Genomic DNA, 21335 nt, shown 5'->3' with positions numbered 1-21335 from the left:
GACGGCCCTTGGAACTGGTGCACTCCGATGTCGTTGGTAAAATAAATCCGCAATCAAAGGGAGGCGCGAAGTACATCGTAACTTTCGTTGATGATTTTACACGTCGTACTTCAATTTTCTTTATGAAAAGTAAAGATCAAGTCCTTGTTAATTTCCAAGAATACAAAGAGCGTTCGGAGAATGAGCTTGGATTGAAGATAGGAACCTTAAGAACTGACAACGGTGAATACGTCAGTAACCATTACGACGAATATCTGGCGAAAAACGGGATCACACGTCAACTAACGGAGTTGCGGAGAGGATGAACCAAACCCTCATGGACATGACGCGTTGTCTGTTGATAGAATCCGGACTTCGAAGTACTTTTGGGCAGACGCGATGAACACCGCGTGTTACCTCAGAAATTGGTGCCCTTCAAAATCAGTCGAAAACGGTATTCCTGAAGAACTATGGTTAGGTAAACCAGCGACACTCAAACACTTAAGAACCTTTGGATGCAGAGTCTGGGCAGTACGAAGCCAACTAGACAAACGAAGTAAACTAGATCCTAAAGGAGAAGAGACCGTTTTCATCGTTTATCCGAACGGGGTGAAAGGATATAAACTCTGGAATTTTCGAACTGATAAAATGTTCGTAAGCAGAGACGTCGTGTTTGACGAATGTTTTTACCATCTCAAACGAAAAGAAGCGACAAACGTCAATCAAGATGAACAATATGACGAAGAAATACTATTTGGAGAAGAAATACTAGAAGACGAAAAGAGTGAATCCACATCAATGAATCAATACGACGAAACTGATGCGAAAGAAGAAACAACCGCTGAAAAGCGGGGGAAGCAATCGACGCCGACAGAAGACATTGTGATTCATTCGGTAGTGCGAAACACCATTACTGAACCAAAACCAAATAAAAACAAGAAGAACGGATTATCAACGATGAACCACCAAGGAGATCAGAAAGGATAGCCGCGCGAGAGAAGAAATGCTATTCGGCAAACCATACTCAAAGCTTAGATCCAGATCCTATTACCATTACACAGGCGATGTCAGGGAAAGATGCTAAAAACTGGGAAGAAGCGGTTCAGGTAGAGATTGGTCATTTGAAAAATAACGATACGTGGGAATTAGTACCACGACCAGCTAACAGGAACGTCATTGGTTCTAAATGGCTTTTTACGAAGAAATACAATAACGACGGGACTCTGGAACGGTACAAAGCGAGGCTAGTCGCAAAAGGGTTTTCGCAAATTCCCGGTATGGACTATATCGATACCTACTCACCCGTTATTAAAATGGAATCGTTAAGAATACTGCTGGCTCTCGCGGCAAAATGGAAATGGCAAGTTAGACAATTAGACGTAACGACGGCGTACTTGAATGGAACTCTCAAAGAAGAAATATATATGGAGCAACCCGAAATGTATTCCGAAAAAGGAGAAGACGACTGCGTTTGCAAGTTGTCCTAAGCTATATATGGATTAAAACAAGCTGGGCGAGAGTGGAATAGTTGTCTAGACAAGTTTCTCAAACAGTCAAATTTAACGAAATCGAAAGCTGATCCATGTATTTACTACAATCTGGAAGAAGGAATAATCATAGGCGTTTACGTCGATGATACACCCATGATCGTTAAAAACGATGAAATTGGAGATCGTTTTATACGAAAAATGAAAGAGGTCTTCGAGATACGCGACTTACTAGAAACGGATCATCTGCTTTCCATTCGTATCCAAAGAGAAGAAGACGGATCAATATCAATAGATCAAACTAAATACGGCGAAGAAATTTTGTTCACTTTTGGAATGGTCGATTCACGAGGCTTAACAACGCCATTAGATCCAGGAGTTAAGTTAAGCAAAGTGTCAGACGAAAACTGGGCGGAAGAAGAACCCAAAAGTAAACATATTCCGTATCGGCAAGCTGTGGGAAGTATATTGTATCTAGCAGCACTTACGAGACCTGATCTAGCGTACGCGGCTACGTACTTAAGCCAATTTAACGAAAGACCAACGGAAGAACATTGGAAAAGCGTTAAGCACGTGCTGCGTTACATCAAAAAGACCAAATACTACAAGTTAACTTTCGAAGGCGGTGAAGGAGGATTATCAGCTTATTCATACGCAGATTGGGCTAGGGATAAAGTAGACAGAAAATCATTCAGTGGCTATATATTCACACTAGGCGGCGCAGCCGTATCATGGCGAAGTAGGAAGCAGAAAACCACAGCTCTCTCAAAAGTAGAAGCCGAGTGTCTGGCTATGTGTGAAGCGGCCAAGGAAGCGATTTGGTTGAAAACCCTACTCACAGAAATAACCGACGGAACGCTATTCGAAGAACCCTTGCGAATCAATGTTGGCAATCAAGGCGCTATGTGTCGGCCAAAAACCAGATAGCTTCCGGCAGAAGCAAGCACATAGATTTAAGATATTTCTTCCTACGGGAAATGGAAGACGAGGGGAAGATTGCCTTCGAATATGTACCGACGGCAATTAATTTAGCCGACATGTTGACGAAACCATTAGGAGCAGTTCACGTGAACAACTGGGGTTACACGATCTAGACACGAAACCATCAAGGGGAAGTGCTATAGAGACTAAAAGACGCGGCTTTTTTTAAATGTATATGTATGCCGGAATCGTGACATAGATACCGCCACGGTCTCCGTCAATTGAACCTCTATGTTTATATAGATAGGCGGGGCTCGATGAGTCAAAACCGAAAGTAAAACTGTGTATCTCCTCTCTGTTATAAAGTGTAACTCGCTTCAGTCTTTGTTGTAAATAAAAGCATTCTGTTATATCGTAACTCGCTCTTTCAAACTTTATTTAACTCATGTAGTTTTCTAACACTTATTAATAATATTGACTATTTTTAAAAAGTCATTTACCTCCAATGATTCATTTTTTATTAGGAAGACATCGTCCATAAATCTTCTCCCGAATTTGGTTTGTTCTTTCATTAAAATACTGTTTTCTATATATTCCATAACCAGATTAGCTATTGGGGCCGAAAGCGGGTTTCCCATTGCTAACCCTTTCTGTTGAGCATAAAAATTATTTTCGAAGGTAAAATACGTTTCTCGTAAACAAATTTCTTCTAATTTAACCATGGTTTCTTCACTCAATTTAGTTCTATTTTTTAAGTTTCTATCAGAATGTAATTTAGTTTTCAATATATTCAAGGCTAAATCGATAGGAATACTTCCATATAAATTAACTTCATAAGGACTGCAGATCTCGTCGTTTAGACCTAATTTCTGTTATTTTAGTTGGGTGACGAATTCATAAGAGTTTTTTTAACGAATGACCTTCATTGCCAATTAAGGGTGAAATTAATTTTACAAGGTGTTTTGCACAGGACGGTATAGGTTGGGTTATTGATTGCTGACACTATTACTCTGATGGGGTTGTCTTTTTTATGGATTTTTATTAAGCCAGAGATATGGGGAATTTTTAGAATGGGGGGAAGAATGTATATTTTTTATCTTTTTCAAGTTATCAATTTTTTATTGCTTCATTAATTATCTTATAAATTTTCTTGTCTATTTTCTCGGTGGGATCATTTTTAAAATTTTTGTAGTCGTCCGTTTTATGTAATTTTAACATTTTATCAGTGTAATCTTTAAAATTTAGAACTACTTATTTACCTCCCTTGTCTGCCTGTACTATTTTGATTGTCTTATCTTTTTTCATTATTTGTAACGCAGTCTTTTCTGACTTCGATAGGTTTGTTACTTTTGACTTTTTTGAATAGTTATTTTTAACTATATTCCTAATGTCTTGTTTTGTTTCTTCGTTCAATTCTAATTTTCTTGGCAACACTGTCGGAAGCAGACGTGTGTTTCTAGCTCCTGTTTTTACTAAGGCCTAAGGCTTTTATTTCTTTTTATACTCTTTTATTATATAATTATCTTAAAAGTTTACTTTTAATGGTAGTTACACCTATTCTTTTCACAAATTAACGATATCTAATGCCGGATCAAAATTAAAATTAAAATTTCTCATTCAGAATCAGATTCTGAAAAATACGAAGTTATAGACAACTGCCTAGAAGATGGCTGTAAATATCTACGTAAGGATGAAAAAGCCAGTGGTAAAGCAATGGTCTCTTGCACTCTCTGCCTTAATTATTATCATTTACCTTGCATTAACCTAAAAGCTGCAGACACAAAGCGATACTACATGTGTAAAATATGTCGTGATAGACTTAATAAGCCTTACTCCTGTAACAAAACTGTAAAAAAGGAGGAAATTGTAGAGCTGAAATAGCAGATAGCCTTATTAAAGCAATCATTAAAGAAGCAAACAACAAACTTTAAAGAGATGATTGATGAACTGAGGGATACTATTCGTGAGGACATGATAGCTCAACTCTCTATAATCAAGACAGCTCATGCAGATAGCATCAAAATCATGGAAGATAGAATTGAAAATATAGCTGGAACCATAGATACCGAGAAACCTAATCATGTGAACTTGAAAACTTATGCCCCAGTGTTAAACAACAATCTTTCAGCTCTAACAGGAGGTTCACCAAGACAAATTTCCCGTAAGAAAGATCAAAAACCAACTATGGCTAAATTGACTAATAGCAAGTCTCAACCTCCGTTACAACCTCGATACCTAAGAAACAAAGGCACAATGCCTGAAGAAAAAAGAGCATCGTGCCATATTAAAACAACTTCACATTACAATGATTACTTCGTGGGAAACTGCGCAAAGCATATGACTCAAGACATTTTACAGACTTATCTTGACAATAAGGGGTTAACTATAGATAATATTCGACCAACAAGAAAATCTACTTTCACTGAAGCTCTTTATAAGTGTTTCGTAATAAAATCTTCTTCCCCAAAATTAGAACTATTGAATGCAACGAGTTGGCCTAAAGGGATATATTGTCTCTGCCTTTCTGGTACTCGCTCGGATGACAAAATATGGGGTTCCTGCGCAGATGAAGATTCTGCAAAATATCACAATATACCAATGAGAAAATACCTAATTCGCAACTGTGATTCGGAAACAACCTGTGAGGATATAGCTAAAAGATCTTGACATCAAAGACGCTCAAATCGTAATTCAGAAGGACTCAAATTCCTGGCGGAAATCCTATCTGATATCCTGTGAATCTAAATATTCCAAAGCTATCATGAGACCTGAACATTGGTCTAGTCCCCTCCATATTCGTCGATTTAGGGATAATAAACAAACTGAAACTATTGCTCTTGATGAAGTATGACATAAAGGTTTGAACATTGCTCATCTAAACATTTGCAGTATTAGGAATAAAATTGATCACATTAAGGTCATCATGGAAAAATATTCTATTGACATTCTTGGACCAACAGAAAAGTAGGTAGAAATTGTCAGTTGAAAGACAGAGGCGGAGGCGGAGGCGGAGGTGGAGGCGGAAGAGCGAAATGGGGAGAGAGAGGGAGATTCTAAAACAACGCACAGAGATCTGAACTAAATATAAAGGGTGATGGACAGAGAACTCAACTAAATATAGGAAGACACGCGGCGGAGATAGCGGACAGAGAGAGGGTGGCGCCACTACCTAACACCTAACGTTAATTATAGGTAGTTACACTAATGAAGCAGGTACGTTTTACGGATCCAATTGTTTACGTTATCCCATACGAAGATAGAATTAATTATAATTTAAGAAATCAACTATATTTTAAAATGCAAATCAAATTAAAATATGGAGCATTAATTTCACCGATATTAGCTAAGCATATCCGGAAATTGAGAGTTCTGACTGAAGCTAGCTGTTTTGAATATTAACCCGTCGGAAACCCTAATTTCCACCGGAACTCCTTGTTTCCGTAAGAAATACGAATCTTTGCATTTTTATTGGTTACTAGTTGAAATCGGAAATTAGGTACCCTATAAAACGCTAGCACCCCGAGACCGAAACATCATTCGAGCTGAACAGAACTACAAGACCTCTACCACAAGTCCTCTGCCGCAAGAACCATCCAATATGTAAGTATATTTTCTCTTAGTGTCTTTTACGTTCGCTTATAGGCGATATAATTACAAAGTATCTTTTACAGAATGGATACTGTTGTAGTTTTCCCCTTATCATCAGAAAAGGTCGTTGAAGTCACGTCGTTGTGTGAGATACGACTTGGCCTGAGGGACAGAGGTACAGGCATCACCTTATCGGAGCTTGAATTCAGTCAAATTTGTAACAAGAAGGATGAGATTTTATCTTTCTTGGATGATGACTCTACTCAGACCTATTCTTGGTTCATCGCTGGATCGGAGACCAAACGCGTCGAGCTTCGTATCTATCAGAACCGAAAGATCTTAGACATTCGAGAAATGTTCCCAGGGACTGGAGTACACTTAGGAAAGCTTCTACCCAGCAAGAGAGGTTTTGCAGTAGGACTTCACCTAAGTAAAACTCTTTTCGACGTTAGCGACGAGGTGAAGACATACCTGAGTGAAGTAATCAGGGTTCGGAAACTTATAAAGAAGAATATTCATGAACAACTGCGTGCTGGAATTAGTTACTGTTATGGTTGTGATATTGCTCACCCTTCCCAGCTACAACACGATTGTCTTAACGAGTGGGAGATGCGGGTTGAAACGAATTATTTGTTAGCAGTCGAGAAATTAAACTACGAAGAGATCAGCAAAACATATTCTTTCAAAACATTTTTAAATGATGTATTTTGTAAAAGAATGATTAATCAAATTGTATGTACTTCTAAAAGAGATTTGATGTAATAAATAGAACTTGATTTGTAAATATTTTGTCATTCTTAAAAATGGATTTCACCTTACAGCACCCTTTCAACGGGCTCATCGTTGGTGCGACGCAGTCCGGAAAATCTTTCTTCGTAGCTAACCTTATCAAAAATAAAAATATTTGTATTTCTCCACCACCAGAGAGAATAATATGGTGTTATACGGAATATCAACCCAAACTATTTAACACGGTATTAGACCATACACCTACAGTTGAATTTCACGAGGGAATACTTAACGTTAACATTTTGGATCCTAACGTAAAAATTTTTGTCATTCTCGATGATTTACTTTGCGAAATTTCTAATAACAAAGAAGTTACGAATTTATTTATCCGGGGGTCCCATCACAAGAATACGTCAGTTTTCATTTTAATGCAAAATTTATATTACCCTGGAAAGGAAATTAGGACTTTAAACTTGAACTCTCACTATTTGATAATATTTAAGTCTCCTCGTGATAAGTCAGCGATTTTCCATTTGGCGCGTCAGATTTCACCTACTAACAGTAAATACGTCATCGACGCGTTTCATCAAGCGACGGTCGGATATTTATGGATTGATTTAAAGCCAACCACATCAGATCAGCATAGACTACGAACCGGACTACTACCTGGAGAAGAGGCTGCCGTTTTTATTCCAAAATAAATCATGTCTAAGAGAATACATGATCATCGTGACTTTTTGAAGTTCCTCACCACGTGTAATTCCTGTCAAAGGAACGCTTCTATCAAATACGCTAATAATGACGCGATCAAGGCGATTGCGGAATGTTGTATAAATGTGTTACGAGGGAACGTCAAACTGACAGATGAACAAAAGCAGCGGTTGAAGAAACATTGTAGCCATTTACGGAAGCTATCACGGGCCAATACCACAGCGAAACGAAGGAAGATTTTGGTACAAAAAGGTGGATTTCTACCTCTACTGTTAGCCCCCCTTCTATCTATCGTGAGCAGCGCAGCCGGCGCGGCAATTAGTCGAGCGATCAAGAATGGCTAGGAAAATGATTTTAGTCCCCGAAGAAGTTTACAAGCGTTTGAACTCTCAACCAAAAATAGAACTTAACGGTGATCAGGATACAAAGACCGTTTTGAATAATCATAAACTAAATCAGTCACAGAAAGTAGAAATGTATAACCATATATTACAACGGAATATAAACAAAAAAACTAAGAAAAAATCTGTCGAACAACCGAAGAAGAAGAAAGATTGGTATTCGGAAATAGCACTAACGATTCCAGATTCGCACCTCAAACCTGCCATTGCTTTGTATAAGTGGATTGAAAATAACACTAAAATTGAATGGTCTTCCAGCGGCGAACTTATGTATAGAGGACGTTCAGTCGTCGGATCCAATATCATGGACATCTTACACGAGACTGTAAAAGGATATAGATTCAAGCCGAAACACGATACTGTTGGCATGGACCACTTTTACGAATTACTTACGAAAGAAAATGTTCCCAAGACACTTGTAAAAAATAAATTTCCTTTTGATACCGAAACTGATTCTCTTACCGACATATTAAACGAATCAACAGATGTAATCCCTTTTAACGTATTACCTTATAGTCCTCAATCTATGAATGGCGATGGATTACCTAATTGGATATCGTTGAAATAAATATAAACCATATTTCGTTTCTTTTTCTTTCACATACGAAATACAATCCACCATGGAAGGTTGCGTTGAATCTGCTCCCTCTGGTATCTTAGCATCTTTATCCGTGTCGTACTTTAAATCTCCGAAAGTCATCACAGCATTTTTACTTTTATTTATTATTATTATTTTTGAACTCTTTGATTTCTTGTACTGGTATCAAGAACGGAAAATGAACTGCACGAGCAATGGACAATCTTGAAAAAATATACTTTAATGTAAAGGATCCTGGAAGTTACGGCGGTGTACAAGCCCTTTATCGCGCAACCAAAGCAAAGGGTCTGAAGGTTTCCATAAATGACATTAAGGAATTTTTAAAAGGGCAAGATACCTATACTCTTCACAAACCAATTAGACAGCATTTTCGACGGAACAAGACGATAGTGTATGGAATAGACGAACAATGGCAACTTGACCTGGCAGACATCAAACGTCACAATAACGGTTTCCGATATCTTTTATGTTGTATTGATGTATTTAGTAAATACGCTTTTGCGGTGGCCACAAAAGACAAGAAAGGGACAACGATGGTTACGGCGTTAAAAGCGATTTTAAAATCATGTAGAAAACCAAATATTGTTCAAACTGATCACGGAAATTAGTTTCTTTGTAAAGAGGTTCAACGAGAATTGAAACGTAGAGGAATCAAGTTTTTCGCGACGCATTCTGAAGTAAAATCGAGTGTCATCGAACGTTTCAATCGCACTTTGAAATCGCGCATGTACCGTTATTTCACCCAAAACAATACGCATAGATATATCGACGTACTGCCGGATTTATTAGATTCTTATAACAACAACTTCCATAGATCTATAAAATGTAAACCTGTTGAAGTAACAAGCGGAAATTCAAAACAGATATGGGATAATTTATATGGGAAAATTGATTTTTCTCCTCCTGTCAAGTTTCATTTTGAAAAAGGCGACTTAGTTCGAATCAGCAAAAATAAAAGAACTTTCGAAAAGGGATATAAATCTAACTTCACCGAGGAATTATTCAAAGTAGTAGAGCGAATACCGAGAGACCCACCGGTATATAAACTCGAAGATTTGAACTCCGAGCTCATTTTGGGAGTATTCTACAAAGAGGAAATACAGAAAATAGGGAAGGACCTCAACAACTGTATATTTAAAATAGATAAAGTTTTAAAGAGGAGGACAAAACGTGACGGAACTAAAGAATTTCTCGTACGTTGGCGTGGTTACAGCTCCGATTTCGATTCTTGGGTGCAAGAAATCGTGACACAATGAGTTTCTATATTACGCTCCCCTCGGACTCTTCCATGCACTATTTTAAAAATAACACTATAAGCAAGTTCAGAACGTATTTACCAGAACCGGTAAATCTCGATGATGCTTACGAAGTTGGTCTTGCTGAAATAAGTTATCCCAGAACTTGGAATAACGTTGAAGAAGAGTGTGTTGTTCGAATTTGGAAAACAATTTCGGAAGAATCAAAAGGAAAACTAAAAAAACAAATGAAACAAGTTTTGACTAACTACGTCAAAAGAGATCTCAGCGGAATAATGGATTTCGTAAATATCGTAATACCTCCAGGGTATTATGGAGTTGATGATTTACTAGAAATTTTGTCGGTTGACGATTTTGGTCAAAATATTAGCTCTAGAGTCAAGTTTCATTATAACAAACCGAATCGCAGCGTCGTGGTTACATTAGAGAAGATGAACCAAATACATTTCCCACACGAAATTGCCTCTATATTAGGGTTAACGAGAAACCCCGGAGAAGATGTAACTGTTGACAACTCCATGACTGCGCCTTTCAGCTGTGACATGGACGCGGGTTTACATTCCCTGTTCATCTACTCGGATATCGTTCAAAGCCGATCGGTCGGCGACTCAGACGTACCCCTTTTGCGAATTATAAGTATTCAAGGGAAAGACGGCGATATTGTTGAGAAGGAGTTTTCGAGACCTCATTATATGCCTATAGCGAAAAACAATTTTCAAACGATTGAAATTAATATTATGACTGAAATAGGTCGTCCGGTACATTTTGAACGAGGAAAAGTGCATGTTACGTTACACTTTAGACCACGAAGAACTTGGACTTCCCTATAAAAACCTAAGGAAAATCAGATTTATCTTCATTTACGACGAGAACGTCAAAGAAGAAACATGCCGTCTCATAATTTAGATTACGTTTGCGTAAGCGACTTTCAAAATTATTACTTGAATCAAATTGGACACGGATCTATCCCTGTATATCGGGGTGTCGCTGTTCAACGAGGGTATGGACTCGGAAGTATATTGGCTTCCGCATTTCGATCTGCCATGCCTATCTTAAAAAAGGGAGCTTCCTTTTTAGGACGGAAATTTTTAAACACAGGTGCTAAAATCGCTTCAGACATCTCCGGTGGGGTATCACTCAAAGAGGCTTTAAAGACTAGGGGGAAAGAAGCGGGGAAAGAAACTTTGAGGGGAGCCGCTGAGCAGGTGAAAGCTCTCACCGGTAATGGTAAAAGGAAACGAAAAGCGTGCAAAATCATCAGTTCATTTCGAACCAAGCGTAAGAGAAGATCTGCTCGTCCAAGCTCCGATATTTTTTCATAATGTCACTAGCACACCCCAGCTCTCAAAACAGAATTAGCTCGGAACTTGATTTATTTCGCGTACCGTATACTCAAACTGGAATAATAGGAAGTCAGTGGGTAGAATATAACCCTACATCAAACGTTAATGAAAATCAGACGATAACTTTCTCCATCGCGGGAAACTCGGAAACCTACATTGATTTGAAAAAAACGGTTATTCAAGTTCAAGTTAAAATCGTAAAACCGGATGGATCTTTACCAATAGACGAAAATATCACCGCAAAAACACCCGCGGACAAAGTTGGACCAGAAAATTTATTTTTGCACACCCTGTTCGGAGAAGTTCACGTCTCATTAGGTGACAGATCAGTTACCTCGTGCGCTCAACAGTACCCTTACAAGAGTATGATCCAAACTCTTTTGACATTTGGAGGACCGGCTAAAAAGAGTTTTTTAACGGGTGCGCTCTTCTACAAAGACGAAGCGGGAAAATTTGATGGGTTTTTCGACAACAATGGATTCAAGAATCGTGCTAAATTCGCTCAAGAAGGGGTAATAGATATGATTGGAGTGGTACACGCTGATATTTGCCATCAAATTCGATTTATTCCTAACATGATTGACGTGAATTTTAAGTTCATTAAAAGCCCAAATGAATTCTGTTTACACACTGATGGTACGAAATGCAAAGTCGTCTTTTCCCACGCGTCAATGTTCGTCAGGAAAGTTAAATTGACACCCGAGATAATAATTGCGCATGCTAAGACGATGGAATTGACCAACATGAAATTTCCATTTACGAGAACAGAATGCAATTCCTTTTCCATTTCCAGCGGAAACAAGATAGCCGTCAAGGACAATTTATAAAGTAGTCATTGGTTTAGTCGACCAGAATGCCTTTTTAGGTGATTTCAAAATGTCTCCGTTCAACTTCCAAAATTTCTCGCTGACTCAAATAGCTTTATACGTTGACGGGAGTAGTGTTCCCCAGAAACCTTTAAACCCAAACTTCAAAGAAAACCTTTTTATACGCTCTTACGCTAATCAATTTCTTCAAACTGGTCAATGGTATATCGACGAAGGCAATTTTATTGGACGTGATGAATTTGCCAATGGAAACGCTCTTTTCGTATTTGATTTAACCCCGGATCTCAACGGAAGCTCAACCGAATGTTTCAACCTTTTAAAGAATGGGAGCGTTCGCTTAGAATTAATCTTCGGAGAAGCGTTACCGTCAACGGTTAGCGTTGTATACTATTCGGAATATCAATCATTGGTTGAAATAGACAAAAACAGAGCAGTTTTATTCGATCAAAGCTCATAATGGACTCGCGTCAACTCGAAAAAATCCTGAAGCGTGACCCTTACGTCAAGAATATATTCAGGGGAATCTACCCAGCAGATAAGCTACCCAAAATCGTCAAAACATTCCCCTCGCTATACATCGTCAACACCGACACATCGAAAGGGCAAGGAGAACACTGGACTACTATCTACATTTCAAGGAAAAAGAACACCGAATTCTTCGAAAGCTATGGAAACCCCCCAGATTTATTTAAATTTAACGATTTTGTGGAACGAAACAGCCTAACTGTTACGTATAATTCTTATCAATTGCAAGGGAATGTTAGTAAAACATGTGGCGGATATTGTGTATATTTCTCCATAAATCGGTGTAGGGGTATAAAAATGTTTAAAATATTACAAAGATTTTCTAAAGATAAAAATGTAAATGATCGTATGATTATGGAATTCATGTATAAAAAATATGGAATAAATATTTTGAAATAATTTATTTGTTTTCATTTCTCAATACGGTAATGTCCGTGGGACAACGTTCTTATTCCGTCAGACAAAATGTAACGTTTATCGTCACACGGATTAAGGCACATTTTGGTTTGACGCACCGTTGATAATTCGTGTTTTTTACTGACAATACGCTTCATTTCTTCGACGGTTACTTTACTGTTCATGACGCACGCGCTTTTTGACTACCCGCTTGCAGACCCCTTTGCAGGTTCGTTTCTCTCCATTGGTCGACAAGATTGAGTACATTTTTGGACGTAATCCGCAGAATTCAATGACTGGAACTCCGTCAAGCTCGTCCTTAAATTTCCCCATTGTTTTCTTGTTAGCTTCACTGAAGAGAGGGTGGTCGCTGGGATAGCCAGAGAAGTCATATTTATCAGCGTGCGCAGTAAAATATCCATACAAGTCCCCAGTCTCAATATGATACGTTAAGCTGTCTGTAAAATTATACTTAAATATTAGTTTATACGTAAAATGTGTTTTTTTAAAATGTCTTACCAGTGTCCGTAAAAAGAAGTTTAGCCTTTTCTTTGTACTGTGTTTGAATCACTTCGTAATGGAATTCGTACATTAGAAGCTTTGAGAGGTCTAATATCGAAAACCCTGTGTATATTGGTCTGTTTAACAACAGCTTTTTCTTCAACATGTGGATTCCGACGAGATCCTTATCGAAAACAGTAATCCTCTCAAAAGCGGGGGAACTGGCTTTCTTTACGGCCTTTTCAGGAGTTTGAACAAGATGAAAGTCGATACGGAGTCTCAGGTTCTTCATCGTTTTTCCTCAAAAAAAAACAAAACAAAAAATAAATAATACTAATAATTAAATAATTTTATTTTAATTAAAATAAATTTAAATACTTACCTAAGACTGCGTTGTTCATTAATTTAAAGTAGTCCCGTTCAAAGCTATTCGTCGCCATTTTACGCTTTTCTGTATTAAAGTCAATATACGGTTTCAACCAAGGTCCTTGATCAAACCGTAAAATTCGGTGGACATTGCTAATTTTAAGTCCTTTAGATACGTAAAATTTCAGATTTCTGTAGTGTACCACGTATCTCTCTTTGTTGCGCAAATTGGGTACGAGTTTCGGTAAACTCTCCTTGATTGGGATTTTCAGTTTTTGTAACTGTCCCTTGGAGAACTCCGATAGGTCTCCAGGTTTAATGGACATTTTCTCGGGTGCTAGAGGATAACAGTTATGCTCATCGTGGAGTGACTGCGGATATTCCAAGTCGACTTCGAGAATAAAACCTTCCGATTCGTCATCGGGGTGGCACAGAATGATGTTTCCAACGAAATCTCGGCATGGTTTCATCCATCTGAAGTTTGACATCGGTAACGCATCGCACATTACTGTACCGTATAAGTTATTCATGTCTTGAATATAATTAAAATTAATAACAATAAAATTAATAAAATTAATAATTAAAAAAAAAACGTACCCAGGTAACAAATGTAACTGTCAGGTTTTGAAGTATCATACGACTCTAGATACTTATTATTCGCTCGTGCGAACCGATGACTGATCATGGAAACCCCACCTCTGATACCCTTCTCAATGAAGAGGTGCATGTCCACATCTAGAAGTAACTCGAGTTTGACCTTGGTCATGCATAATGCAGCTTCCCACGCAAACCCGGGCCCTGTGAAAGCGTGCGCGCAGTCCAGTTTATAGTAGTTTAGGCACATTGTCCTAAAATTCTCAAAGACATCGGCGAGTAGAAGCGTATCCGACTCAACATAGGTGTCGTGGTAGTTCCCTTTAATAAAACGAATTAGTACCAGTATTTTTAAAATAAAATTTGTACACATCTTACCAAGGTTTTGCATCTGGAATGTTTGCCAAACATTTTGAGCATGTTCGTAATCAGCATCCGAAATATCCTCTTCCGTTAAAACGTTGAAGAAAGCATTTTTAGGTGGGAGTTGGGTTTCCTTAAACTTATCCTCACTGTCGATGTAATCGTAACAGTAAACTCCTTTGCGGAGCAAAAGCTTTACTTCATTCGGTTGGAAAGCAGAGTTTAAACATGGAAACATTTGAGGTCCGCCTTTCGCCAGATTTGCCACGAGTTATGACACGGACCCCTATACGAACCTGTATAGTGGCAATGATCTCGGACTTTATAGCCTTTCGCGGAGAACGATTCCGAGCAAACGTAACATTTAATAGCGATGCGAAATGCTGTCTCCTCCGCGGCTGACAAAATCATTGGTCGGTTTTCCTTAAGTTTGTCCTTTATTTTTTGTTCCTCTATCTGGAGGTCGCTAAGAAATTGTAATGCAGCACCTTTTCCCCTGTACGTTACTGGTTTCTCAGAAATACCTACATTAGTGAAAATAAAATATAAAAAACTACATAAAATATACGTTGGAGTTGAACGTACCGGTTGGACCCACGACGACGTAGGAATATCCGCACGTGACATGCAAAGCGAGTGTGGTGGACGAAGATAAAGATGAATCAGGTAGACATGTTGAAACCTTATTCATTAAAGCTTCGAAGTCGGCGTATATGACGTATGGACACTAAAATCGTAAATTTTAATATATATTCAGGCTAAAAATGTTAAATTAGTACCTTTTGATGCCATCCAAACTTCTTGAACGACAATATAGGCTCATCCAATGGCATTTCGATACGTTGCGGCCCGTGGACACTACAATCTTTCACGTGATCGTCTCGGTTTTCCTCAGCATTTCTACCAGTAAATCGATGTAGACAGTACCGGCAGTAAAATTTTGTATGCTGATTTTTAGTAAAACTACTGAGAAGACGACTTAAACTGTTGATCAAACCGTAATGTTTTTCTTGACCGTTAGTAACCAACAGCAAGTCAATTTCGCGTTCTTTGGGTACTCTCCTCTCACTGACGTATCGCGGGAAGACTTCTTTTTCGTATGCAAACACGTTGATGGATAAATTGTTAACCTCCTCGAACCTTTTAAGTTTGTGGGAGTTTAATTCAAACGGAAAAGTTATTCCCGAAACGTCAATTTCGTGAGCGAACTTTCGATATTGGCTTACACGGTTAGGATGATTTTCGGGAGGATGAAGACGGGCTATTATCGACCATAAAAAACACTTATTGTCCACTGACTGAACGTTCACGAGAGCTCTTTTATTATCAAGACCGTCTGGTAAAAGGAAAAAATTGGCTCCACCTACGAGTGGTAGGTACTGGATAATGTTGACCTGAAGAAATAGGATCCTATCTAAAATCCAACCGCTACCTCTATTTTCATACTCCGCCATAGATTCGGCAATTTTCTTTATGCTAGAATCTATTTGACCCAGAATAACGTCTGCCATCAAAGTAGCGTGAGTGTATCCTCTAAAATATGGAGTAGATTCGGCTTCAGAGTTAGCGAGTTGACGAGTGTATCGAGTCCGAATGGTTAAATACCATTTTATGCCGGCTTTCTGCGTGAGTTTATTCCGGAGGTAGTTTTCCAAGATTGCAAGGTGCTGGTTAATGAATAACGTAGGGTCCGTAACGTCATCAGGTGCTGTGATTCGAGCGGCGAAGATAGCGTCGCCTAACGCGTTTATTTCTTCTAACTGTCCAGGTTGATAAACTTCGGGATGGTCTGCTTCAGGATGGTTTCCTAGCTCCGGATTATCTTCTACGATGGGTGGGACGTCTTGTTGTGGGGGTGGTGGTTGAACTGGCGCCAGTTGATGGTCAGGCGGTTGAAGTTCGGTGCCTTTTAAGGTATCTAAATATTCGGATATCCCCTCGTCATCTTCGCTAAGAAGTTCGGGGATTTCGTCGTTTCGTGTAGCACCGTCTGTCTCTGGTACCGCGGTTTCTAGGGTATCCAAATATTCGGGTATTCCTTCGTCATCGTCGCTTCGTGGTGGGACGTTTAATGAAAACTTACCAGCACGAAGTCTTTTTAGTTCATTAGGGATTGGAGACGCAGATCTTTTGCGACGTACAGTGAGGAGTATCGGTACATCTTGACCAGAAGTAGTAGATACCCTAGGTAAAATCTGTGGTGGTCCGACGGATCTCGATGGGTCGGTAACCGCGGACGGTGGTGCAAACCCCGATTGGCCGGCAACCGCAGACGGTGGCGCGAACCCCGATTGGCTAGCAACCGCGGACGGTGGCGTGAACCCCGATGGGCTGGCAACCGCGGACGGTGGCGCGAACCCCGATGGGCTGGCAACCGCGGACGGTGGCGCGAACCCCGATGGGCTGGCAGCCGCGGACGGTGGCGCGAACCTCGATGGACCTGCAACCTCGGACGCGAACCCTGACGGCTCGGTAACCTCAAGTCGACTTTGAATAACCGTGGGTGGTAGAGATACAGAGGGGGCATGTGTCCGACTATGACGGGTTAAATAATCCTTTCGCGTAAAAGACATGTCACATACAGAACATTTAAAAGAAAAATTACCGTGCTTGGACTGGAAATGTCGATCGAGGCCCCATTTATTGGTGTAAGATGAAGAACAAACGTTGCAAGCGAACATGGTCACGGAGAAGACTCAGAGACTGAATACGCCAAGTTGACCATCACCTCAACTTTATATAGATAGGGCACTCGGATACTTGTTTCCGATTGTATCCGGTGAGGTGTAAATATGCCTGAACTTGTTTCCGATTGAATATTTCCTACTATAGTAGTTAGCATATCTTGTTTCCGATTTAATATACTATTATAAAAGTTACAGATGCTTGTTTCCGAAGGAATATTTCCTACACTATATTAGCTTCTAGTTCGTGTTTTACGCCCCTTTCCTGCTACAGGGAAGGATTGTGGGTGTGTACATTATACACTTTTAATTATGAATAATTACATAAATAAGTAAATACATAAAATTGTCGGGCTATTGTAGAATAAGTTTTAATAAGTAATAAAAATTTCTCAAATTAAATACTAATTCTTAACTAGTTAGCACCAAGAAAAAAAATCATTTTACCCCTGTCAAAAGATGTTCACCACTTATTATTATTTAAAAATAAACGGCTCGGTTTACTGTTCGTTCGATGGAGAGTTTCCTTTACAGAGGTACGAATTAACTAGTTACTAGGAAATGTTTTTGTTTCTTTCAATTGTGTGATAGTGTCAATAGTTCTTAAATTACAGCAAAAACGTTCTTGTATCGCCATCTGTCACAATGGGACTTTCTTCCTAGTTATAAGTCAGTAAATCTGCCTATAGACTCTTAAACACGCCACCCCAATCGACCGCCATTGCCTTACAGTCTACGGGGAGGGTGATGAAAAAACCGGTTTTTGGGGGATGAAATGTCTGTGGTAGAGCGCTTGCTTGTCGGATGCCTAGTACGATAATAGCGGCGCCCAGTAAACGTTTCTAAAAAGAGTGTATACTTCCCTATTTTTAGGTAAAATATATTACGTATTTGTAGGATAGTGTGCTTATAACAAAATATAATTCAGGGTACAGTTATAAGATATTTTTATTTAAAAAATCTTCGAAACCACTTCAACAATATTTTCGTACACCCAGTCGGCGTAAATGGTACATTTTTATAGTGCGCAGAAACGTGCCGTTTGATGATCGAATAAGCATTTAACAATAGGCGATTTATCTAAGATGATTGATTTTGGACAACCCACATCATTAAGGTCCTTCACTTCACGCTGGATAATGCTCGACAAAAGGGCGCACTTCTCGTTACCTTTCGAAAATACGACGTCGTAGTCTCGAACCATCATCTTAACGCACTTAGGCATCATCCTATATGAAGTGAAACCATCATTCCACGAAACTCCACTGATGTTTCTACTCGTCCATGCATTCTGTTGACGGCAATTGATTGAAAGCATTGCTTCGCTGTATGGTGGTGCAAAGGTAAATGTCGCTATTTTTGAGATATCTTCGTCGGTCCACCTTCATCTGAACGACCAGTCAAATATTCCGCATCTACTATGATTGCTTTCATGGTTACGCTGAAACAAGAAATATATATATGAGATATTTATACAGAGCAAATTTTTACAAAAATAATTTCTAAGCACTTAAGTTAATTTAAAAAAGGAAATACTAGGTGTATTAAAGTATGGAAAAAAAATAAAAGTAAAATGCTAAACGAATAATTTAAAGAAAAAGAAATGTTTATGAAATATACTTACAAATAGAGAAACTTTTAGGGCGGCAGAAATCGCAGGAGTGGTGTGAACTCGAAGTCTTTTGCACGAATCTTGAAGACTGATGCCCATAACTTTGGTTCGCTCTTTTTATACCGAACGACCGGAACCCTAATATCCGGTAGTGCTTGCACGCCAGGTGGATGGTCGGAATTTCCAATTTTCCGAGTTACCTGCTGGAAGCGACAATATCCGGGTAAACAGGGTTGCCAGTAGGAACATCCATCTTACAAACATGATCGAAACCTTCAGTTTACCGGAACTGCTTATATCCGAAAATATGTGAATATAAACCTGTGGTCAATCTGAGAAAACCACAAAATCTACAACTTAGATCGAGGGATTTATTACTACCAATCTTCCGATGGACGTAGCATACATTGAAGTGGATGACGACGCTAGTACGGTCGCAAACTCCGATTTGGGAAATGTGTAAGATTTCTTTTGTTAAATTTTTTTAAATTTTTATTTATTTTTTAAATAACAATTATTAATTTTGTTTACTTTTTTAATAACTATTAATTTTTTATTTATTGAATTTTATTCATTTTTATTCATATAATTTACTATCTTCGTTAGCGTTGATGATGTAGACGAACAATATATGGCTACCAAGAACTGCGATGGGAGGTACGTAACCCGGAAATTACGCGCTTTTTTGGAGCCATGGCCACGATTTCGGAAATTACTGGACACAATGTGTAGGATTGTCTCTGATCACATGGATTTTGAGTAAGAATTTAAAAGGAAAAAAAAATATATATATTTATAAATATATTATTATTATTTTTTTATCTCTTATAGCCCCCATTTAACTCCTAACGCTGACGGGGTCGCTATACTGAATGACGTTATGACACTAATGATAACGAGGCGAAACGAATATCGTGACCTTCAACTTTCAGACTCCGAGTTTTCCCGCCTTATAAAAGACGAGCAAGCAATTTTAGATAATGTCGGTAAAATCATAATGACCAGTATAAATACGCATTATCTAAATGCGTATTTTGTATAAATATTTTGGAGGAGTTGAAATAAATTTGTTTTAAAAAAACCATGAAATTAATAATTAGTTTTCAGACTTATATTTTCTCCTCCCTCTATATTTAGTAATCGGTTCTCTGTCCATCACCCTTTATATTTAGTTCAGATCTCTGTGCATTGTTTTAGAATCTCCCTCTCTCTCCCCATTTCGCTCTTCCGCCTCCGCCTCCACCTCTTCCGCCTCCGCCTTTCAACTGACAATTTCTACCTACTCAGAAACCTGGCTTCATGAAGACGAACCAAATAACTTTCTTGAAATCAGTGGCTACAATCTTCGGAGATTAAACACTTTAAGTAGGAAGGGTAGAGGTATCTGCGTATACTCCAAGAATCATATCCCCTTAAAAATAATTAATGAGCGTATAGAATATGGAAGCTATTCCACTGGAAATTCTCTGGCTTACATTTTCTGAGATGAACTCTGCTAGCGTTATTATTGGCTTTATATATATACCCCCAGCCCTCGAAATTCACGCAGCAACTTCTGCAACTACTATTGATCACATTTATACCAATTACTAGGGCTCGGGGATTGGTAAACTTTTATCCATAAATAAAATTTTCCAGTTTATCCGATAAATTATTATTTGAATAAAGATGTTCTTCGTATTATTCGAATATTTTTATCCGAAAAAATTAACCACTTCATATTTTGATTAATTTTATCACCGTTTATTTATCGTTTAATACTTTTAATTACGAGTATAGAATTCCTTAGATAAACAAAAGTTATTTTTGTCAATCTTATTTTAAACAGTTAATTTTTCAACCAAATAAAAACTAATGTGTAAACTCATTTTATTTCGTTAATTAAATTAACTGTTTTATGATTTTCGGTCAAGTTCTTTATTTAGATAATATAGCTATTTTTCGATAAAGAGAAACGGCAATCGTACAAAAATTATATAAATTAGCTTTTGTCGGAAAAGGGACTTTTGAACTTTTGTTTCTTATAACAATATAACTACATTTGTCAAACGCTAGAATTATTTAGTTTTCGGCAGTTAACTGCGCGTTACGATGGCGGAAGCTTCGGTACCAGATATAGATAAAGCTACCGAGGAACAAGCCGCAACCTGGTTTCTTCAACCGGTACAAGTACCACCTGGTTTACCGGTACAAGTACCACCTGGTTTCTTCAACCGGTACAAGTACAGATGCCCACCCTCTCGATACATTTATATTTGACTCCAGGCCCTAGGATATGATAGGGTCTATAATTTTTAGGTCTGCAGATCTTCCAGACCAGTTCAGCCACTTTAGCACGACACCTGCTTCATTAATTTGGTGGGTGTTCAGTATTTAAAACTGTAGAAAGTTCTAATGTCTCCAAAGACAAAGACTTCGTTTTCATAACCCAATATTTAAGGGAAATGTGTCAAA

The 21335-nt window shown here is 38.4% G+C and overlaps 1 protein-coding gene and 1 pseudogene across 1 annotated transcript; both read left to right on the top strand.

Annotated features, from left to right (window-relative positions):
- The first annotated feature begins 1622 nt into the window (after window positions 1–1622).
- On the top strand, window positions 1623–2393 carry LOC149939229 (uncharacterized; annotated as a pseudogene).
- An 8598-nt stretch (window positions 2394–10991) lies between these two features.
- LOC149939228 (uncharacterized protein F54H12.2-like) lies at window positions 10992–11840 on the top strand. Its single transcript, XM_090179067.1, has one exon. It carries the CDS (start codon window positions 10992–10994, stop codon window positions 11838–11840), a length of 849 nt encoding a protein of 282 aa, XP_090035193.1.
- The last annotated feature ends 9495 nt before the right edge of the window (window positions 11841–21335 follow it).

Source organism: Leiobunum rupestre, chromosome 6 (assembly GCF_980474605.1).
Source record: "Leiobunum rupestre chromosome 6, qqLeiRupe1.1.hap1, whole genome shotgun sequence".
NCBI lineage: Eukaryota > Metazoa > Arthropoda > Arachnida > Opiliones > Sclerosomatidae > Leiobunum > Leiobunum rupestre.
Note: the sequence above shows the minus strand (reverse complement) of the source record. Positions and strands in the feature narration are given on the sequence as shown.